The sequence below is a fragment of the Meleagris gallopavo genome, chromosome 21 (assembly GCF_000146605.3).
Source record: "Meleagris gallopavo isolate NT-WF06-2002-E0010 breed Aviagen turkey brand Nicholas breeding stock chromosome 21, Turkey_5.1, whole genome shotgun sequence".
NCBI lineage: Eukaryota > Metazoa > Chordata > Aves > Galliformes > Phasianidae > Meleagris > Meleagris gallopavo.
In genome coordinates, this window is record NC_015031.2 from 5,375,372 (window position 1) to 5,383,110 (window position 7,739).

The 7,739-nt window shown below is 46.3% G+C and overlaps 2 protein-coding genes across 2 annotated transcripts in view; both read left to right on the top strand.

The window, feature by feature from the left end:
• LOC100547495 (nuclear envelope pore membrane protein POM 121) overlaps positions 1-7,739 on the top strand; it is a 30,183-nt gene that overhangs the window by 4,993 nt on the left and 17,451 nt on the right. Inside the window, 1 exon segment of the mRNA XM_019621846.1 lies at positions 1,879-1,882. Coding sequence (XP_019477391.1) covers positions 1,879-1,882 — 4 coding nt within the window.
• Positions 38-2,088, top strand: FKBP6 (FKBP prolyl isomerase 6). The gene is made up of 3 exons (XM_031556428.1): positions 38-956; positions 1,459-1,661; positions 1,768-2,088. Exons 1-3 carry the CDS (start codon positions 893-895, stop codon positions 1,825-1,827), a joined length of 327 nt encoding a protein of 108 aa, XP_031412288.1. The 5' UTR covers positions 38-892; the 3' UTR covers positions 1,828-2,088.

The following is a 7,739-nucleotide window of genomic DNA, read 5'->3' on the forward strand; positions in this document are numbered from 1 at the left end:
TGCTCGTTCCGCCTGGCCCTGCGGTAGCACGGGAACGAGCAGTCGAGCCCTCGGAGGCTGCCGGTGCCGTCGTCCGCCTCTCGGCGGCGCCTCGTGTTGGTTGGGCCGCCTGGCCGGGGCCGGGAGCCCGTTGTGCGGGGCCCTGCTGGCATCAGATCGGACAAAGTTCCAGATGCTCTCAGCATACAGCAGTGAGGCTTTCTGCTTCGGGTCATTGGTTACTGCAGTGGGACAGCCGGTACCACTTCTCGCAGCTGACAGATTAAACAGACGGGCATCTTGACCTGGAGCAGAGCGGGGCTTCCTGGTCCCAGCATGTTCACAGTAAAAAGAAGTTTGAGCTGGAAGTGGTTCCTGTGCAAGGGCCTGATGAGTGGCAGGGGAAGCTCGTTATGGTTTTTCTCCTAATTGAATGACAACTGGAGTTGGCCCTGCTGCTCTCAGGCAATAGTGGAGCTTGAGGGCTACATTTTCTCCTTTGTTTTTTTTTTCCTAGGTCTCAAGCTGTGCTTTGAGAACAAATTTGTTAAGTCCTTCTGCAGATAACTGGGGCATTTTAATTTCTGTGCCTTAAGTTCCCATTCTCCTCCTGCCTGCAGCTCACTAGTTCTTGACACAAAATTGCATCTCTTGTTTAGATAAGAATAAAGGCTTCCAAGCAACTGTTTTATCTGGCGCTGATGTGATCAGGTTTTTGTCAGCGGTTTGTGCTCCCTCTGCTGTTTTAAAGCAGCAGAAAGGGGAAAAAAAAAAAAAAGTGTGGTTGCAAAACTGATTGTGAGAGTGTTAGTGACAGCACTGTTACCAGACACAACAACTAAATCTTGCTGTTCTCTCCTACCTGCTCCTTGTTCTGGGCTGTGCAGTGAAGTACTCCGGGTATCTGGAGCACATGGATAAACCCTTCTGCACAAACTGCACCAAGAAGCTCCCGAGGCTGATGAAGCTTGGAGAAGGTAGGTTTGTCCTGGATCTCACGGGGCTATAATGAGTGTCTGCTAAGGCACGTGAATTTAAATGCTGTTTCATATCTTGAGGTTTTTCTTGAAATCTCTAAATTTTCTGAATGGAATCAGAAAGCCTCCTTCTTGTAGGTGGAGGTAAATCCAGAACTGATCACACAACGTGCTGGAAGTGAGCAGCAGGGCCCATGCTGTTGGCAGTGTGGGTGCTTTCTGCTGCTTTCCTGAAGCAGCTTCTCACCTCAGTGTTGTTAAATCACTCAAGAGGAGATGAGGATGTTTGCTGTGTGCTTGTCCCACAGCAGATTGCCTCTTTAATCCAGAGATGAGTTGTGCAGCAGTGTGTGTCTTGAGTTGTAACAGTGGGAAACTCACCGCTGTATTGATCTGCTACCAGGGATTTCCTCTTAAAGCCTAGAGGAAAATTCTAATTTGGAGCCTGAGATTGGATGCTGGGTTTGGGATTCTCATGACCTTCTGTTTCTTGTTGTGACAGACATTACACTGAGGGGTCTGGAAATTGGTGTGCTCACGATGAAGAAGGGAGAGGTGGCAAGGTTTATATTCTCACCGAATTATGCCTATGGCCAGCAGGGTTGCCTTCCTCTGATCCCCCCAAATGCCACGGTCTTATTTGAAGTGGAGTTGATAGACTTCCTAGACTCTGCTGACTCCGACACGTTCTTTGCGTTGACAGCTGTGAGTTGCTTTAATAAGGCTCGGGGAATAAACCTGGAAGATAAACTTTGCTGTCTTTCCCTTCAGTTGCTGAGGATCATGTGTTACATATGTTTGTTTAACGCAGGAGCAGTTATCCAGACCTTGGGCTGCTGGATCCGTGCAGATGCAGACATGTGCCCTTTAAAGCTTATCCTGCACGCCTTGCCCTGTTTACAACCCAGTGCAGGAGGAGAAGCTGGGTCTGCCTTTGTTTGCTGCCCCGTAGTGGGGTCAGTGAAACAAGCTGCATTTATTTTTAGCTTTACCAGAATCCTTATGGTTTCACTAGAGGGCACCAGCTTCATGGAAGTTCTCTGAAGCGTCAGAACAGTACCTAGCTGTCTGTTTAAAAACAAAATCCTTGTGAAGTCTGGAGCATTGAAGCGTCCCCCGCCCCCACCCTTTGTCTTTGCTTCTTGGCTGCTTTCCCAAGTGCTCCTTCACTGCTCTCTCTCCTCCCTGGTGAGTTACCGTGTTATTGTTAATTCTCCCTTTTCATGTAAGAGGCTTTGGGTTGTAGTTGTGGGTCAGTGATTGGGGCACATGCTGCAGTGCTGATGGATGGAGGCCCTCCTCATTCCCTCACTGCTCTTGCAGAGACTGCTTTTTCCACACCCAGGCCTGAGATCAAACCATCTGTTGCATGGGGGAGAGCTTACTCCCTGACTTGCTAACTCACCCCTCTCTGGGAGCTGATTCAAACTTCAAAATGCAGGGGACAACCTGTCCCTCTTTTCTTGCTGTTCTTTTTTTCTTTTTCTTTTTTGCTCGTTCTTTGCTGGATTGATGTCCTGAGCTGTGTCAAGCTGGTCATGGAGCCACCCAGGGTGCTGTTACAGCAATGCAGCTTTCCCTTTTGTTCTAGGAATAGTGTTTTTGTATTAGCTGTCTGCTCTGTGCTAAGCAGTTGATAGAGTTGGGCAGAATTTAGGAAGAAATTCCTGCTTTTTTTCCTGCAGGGTCCCTTTGCTCCCTGACTTGTTTTGTAGTACTTCTCACCAAGAGTAACCAGCACAGCAGCAGTGCAGAAGGGAAATGCTGTGTGGTGGTGGTGGCAAAGGTGCAGGACTCTCCTGCCTGTTGTCTCTGCTTGATTTCTTTTGCTTGAGCTGAAATTCGGGTATTTCTTTATACAGGAGCAGCAGGATGCGTTTCCTCTACAAAAGGTGTTGAAAGTGGCAGACGTGGAGAGAGAGTTTGGCAATTATCTCTTCCGTAAGCAGTGCTTTGAGGGTGCCAAAGACAGATACAAAAGGGTATGACACCAGAAAAAATGTATTTTCCACCCATGGGTTGTCAAAGTGGTAATTTAGTGCTAGCTCACTGTAACAAGTACACTTCAGAGATTATAGAACTTCATCATGTATTCAGGTATAGTTCATTTTTTAAGAACTGATCTGAGATGCTTGCTGTTGTATGGGCAGCAGTAGTGAATGAAAGAGGAGGACGGCGGGCAGAAATCTGCAGGCCTTTTTTTCAGGCCTGCTCCCTTCTGGCCTCCCAGTTGGGAACATAAGAATACTTGAGGTTGGAAGAAGCCTCTGGATTTTGCCTAACCTGTGCTCAAGGTCGGCTAGAGCAGGAGGCTGCCCAGGACCGTGTCCATCTAGGCTTTGAACATCTCCAAAGATGGAGACTCCACAGCCTATCTAGGGAGTATCTTTTTATTTTGCTGCTTTCTAGTTCCTTGATAGGTTGCTGCAGTCTTGTGACTGAGCTGGCTAGTCATGCTGATAGTGCTGTGCAGTGTATTTAGGAGATTGATTACCTAGGTCAGTTAAAAATAATAAAGAGAAACATGGATGTAGCTGGCTGACTGGGATGGATTTCTCATGGTAGATTTGTAGTGTGATAGTTCTTTTCCCTATCTGCTCAGGCGTACTCCATCCTTGGTCGCAGCCCTTCCAGTGAGGCAGAGCTGTGTCAGATTGATGCTTCCAAGTTGCCGGTGCTCCTGAATCTCTCAATTACCTACCTGAAGCTGGAATGTCCTGCCCGAGCTCTGATGTATGGGGAAAAAGCCTTGGAGATTGACAAAAGAAATGTCAAGGCGCTGTTCAGGTGTGGCCAGGTGGGCAAAGACAAATTCCTCTGGTAGCCACATAAGCAGTGACCCAGTCTGACTGGCTGTGGAAAAAAACTGAGGAGAGCCACCAAATTCTAGGCCAGACCTCCTAAGCTCCTGCAGCAGTTGAGGTGATTTGTCAGCATCTGAAAATCTGCTTCTCAGTAAATCTGTCACACAAATCTTTTCTTGAGGGATTCCTGAGATACCTATATCTGTCTCTGAAATGTTTGTAGTTGTACATATCTCAGTCCTGAAGAGCAGCAGTGAATCTATATTTATCTTTTAATGCATCTGTCTTCTTTCAATGTCAGGCTTGTCTCTGCATGACAGAATACGAAAAAGCTCGGGACTTCCTGATCAGAGCTCAGCATATAGAGCCGTTTAACCACGATATTAACAACGAACTGAAAAAGCTGGCAAGGTGAGAACTCCTTTCCATTGCTGTGCTTAGACAAGCTGAAAACATCCACTGGAAACTACTAAAATACTCCAGTGTTTGTTTAAAAAATTAATAATGATCAAGCACCAAAGCTGCTGGGTAAGTGACTTGGGAAAATGCAGAGTGTCTTTTATTGTGGGAAAGGCTGATTCAAGGTTTTGCACACAGAGTGGTTGCAGGTGATATGTGAGAAGCTGAGTGTTCATTTTTTCCATAGGGTTTCTCAGAGGGAGTGTGTGATCCACTCCATCTGAGCTAAGTGGGTCAGGCTGATGGCAGGGTGGTGGAGGGCTGCTGAGATGCCTCAAACCCAATGAGATGCAGTAGGCTAGCACTCGAGATCATGTTCTGAATTAATACATGATTTTCATTTCCTTTAAGATGTGTCAGTTGATTACAGCACCTTATTGCACTGCAAGTGCTTAGCTGTACAATGCTACAAATACCTTGCCATCTGTGGGAAGATCTTAAAATTGAATTTCTTGCAGCCTTGGTGGTAACAGATGAGCAATCCCAAAGGCAGACTTTCCCTTTGCCCACAGACTGAGTACAGCACAATCCTACCAGCCTTAGTCATGCCCTACCCCCACGAAAACATGACTAACACAGGCCTCCATCCTCACACTGTTCTTTTGCTTGAAACTGGCAAAAGCAGTAGCTGGTTTCCATAAGTGTGTGCTGTACTTCTGGCACTATTCATGGACACAGAATGTGAGGAAGTCCCCAGCTTCAGAGATTCCCAAAGCAGCCCCTGAACAGGAGCCCTCCTCTTTGTGTTGCTGCTAGGCATTTGCAGTAAGGCTTGTAGGGAGCAGTAACATCTCTAATAAGAGGAGTTGGTATGGCTTGAACCAGTTTGTAGGCTAAGGATCTTCACCTGGTAACATTTTGGTAGAGGGCTGGGCTTGCATGTGCCCTATATATCTGAGTAGACTTTAATACCCTGTGATGAAACCAAGTCTTCAAATTTGTTCTGTTACATCAGAAATGTGGAGAACCTGAAATTAAAATTAGCTGCTGGTCTGAAAATGTGAAGTAAATTACTTCTATTGAACCTCATTTGTCCCTGGGTACCTTGCTACCAAATTGCTGTGTGAACATGTGCTTATCAGAGTTACGGATGGCTGGGTAGATGGAGTAGTTGGAGGCTTGTGGGTTGTGTCCAGGACCTGTGGTACAGTGCAAGAAGACCTGATCCAAAAGCCTCAAACATTCTCTTAGATTCATTCAAAGTATGTTGGCTGGTAGGAGAAGAATCTGGCTAATAACTGAGATTATTCTGCCAGGAAACAAAACGGCATTCTGCCTTCAGGGAAGCAGCAGGAAAACTTGTCAGCTCTGACTCTAGAGACAGCAGCATGTACTACTAATGTGTGTTACAGTGAGCTGAGTGTGCACTGAACATCTCTTGTCTTGGAGCTTCTGCTTTGCTGCCAGTTAAAATTGGTGTATTTCTTGCTTTTACAATGACAAAAAGTGGAATTAATATAATATAGATGGAGACAACAGTACAGAGTGTTGTTAGTCATGACACAGCTCAGTCTGGATCTGTGTAACGTTACCAAACTGCCCTGCTTGTGAAAGCCCGTGATGTGATCTCACAGATGCTTAGAAACTGAATATGAATCAAAATTCTGTTTTAAAAGCTTTTTACTTCCTTATTGAGTGCATTTAAACTTTGCAGAAAGGAATATTGTTTGTTAATCAACAGCTACCTTCTGCTGCATGAACAAGACTTTGGAAAGTACCTGTTAACAGCTAAGCTAGGTTCTTGGCAAAGTTCACCTTCACCAGAGAGAGACAGGCAGAGTCCTGGCTGAGGACCTTATGGAACTTGTCTGGTACCAGCTGCAGTGGTACAAATTCTGATGTTGCCTTTGGTGACTTTTTTAGAGGTCTGTATCAAATATGAAATAACATAGGGTTGTTCTGCTATCTGGTGTGAAATTGTGCCTCCGGGTGAGGAATTCTTGGATTCCTGCTTTGGTAGACATGTGAGCATGTGTCATCCAGTCTAGGTGCACACCACTGATCTTCTTACTGTGGGTATTTACGACAACATCTGCCTGCAGGACTTCACAGCAGAGATGTAGCGAGCTCAAGTTTCACTGAATGATACCCTTCAAAGTTGTGGACACACAAGTACTGTTCATAGGGGGCTGAGAGAGCACTGGCCAACACCACCCTGCTGCTGTTTCTGCTGTTGCAACAAAAACTTTGCTTTTGACCATATAAGGTAGCAGATGCAGTGAAGCTGTCTTTACGGGCAGCCATTGATCCCTGGGGCAGTGCCTGAGCTGAGTCACCTTCTGGCTCAGAGATTCCTCACCAGCGAGGCTTCGTTGCCTGCAAGGTGGAGTGTGGGGTACGGGGACACCACGCTTCTTGCTGCCACTGCTGGTGCTGCCAGAAGCAGTGATTCACATGGAGTGTCTGCATGGCTTGTGCCATGCAAGTGGGATGCTGGCAGGATGCATTTGTCCTGCTGTCTACGTAGTCTGGACACGCAGCCTGCTGTCCTTTCCACATCCTCTGCCTGGATTTGTGGGGTCAGTGGTAGATAACCATTAGCACTAGCTTGCTGAACAGTGGAGCACCTGCACTGTGTCCTGCTAGGCCCTATAATGGCTTGCACAAGGAATGATGCAAATGATGGGCACCACAGTAGGGCTTTGAATACAGCTGGCAGTTCTGCATCACCATGTGCTTGCAAAGATGCTTGCAGAAAGCATCTGACTACCAGAAGTCAAATGCTCCTACTACCTAATAGATACCAGCAGAGAAAAGGCTCAGGGTCTGGTGATAAGACAAAATTCATTTCATGGCAGAAAGAAAGAGTTGGGGGAGCTGCTCCCTCTTCTAGCAGCACTAGGCTAGTTGCCTTGAAAGTCTAAACATCTATGTATTTTTTCTGATCGTGCTGATGATGATTTGATGGGCAGTCTGTAGCTCTCAACTCCATATTTGTGCTCTACTTTCCAGCTGCTACAAAGACTACTTGGACAAGGAGAAAAAAATGTGCTGCCGAATGCTTGCTACTCTCAACTCTTCTTCATGACCAGGAATAAAGGTACTCAGCTTGTGAAAAAGTCTGAGGTCTCCTAAAGCCATGCTATTCTCTGGGCTGGGTTTTGTGGTGGGGAACACACTTTTCTTCTGCATAGGAGGATTGTGGAGGCATAATACAAGTTAATGAGAACGTACAGAGGGGAAGGGGCAGGATGGCAATGTGAAACCCAACTGTACCATGTGCCTGGGGGATCCTGTCTGCCAGGCAGGCTAGAATGGGACGGGCACCTGAAACTGGCAGCACTTGAATAAGTTTGGTTTTTTTGTTTCCTGTGCTGCTCATCCCAGTTACTCCTTGTCAGAGCCAGGGGCAGAAATAGCTGTGTAGTCTTGTTTCTCTGCCAATTAAAAGAAACAAAAAAAAATTGTTCCTGTCAAACTTAAAAATTGGATTTCCTCCTCCCCTCCAGCACTCCTGTCTGGAGCTGCTGGAATGCCTTACTTCAGAAAAATCTAAATATTTTATTTCTGGGTTTTGCTT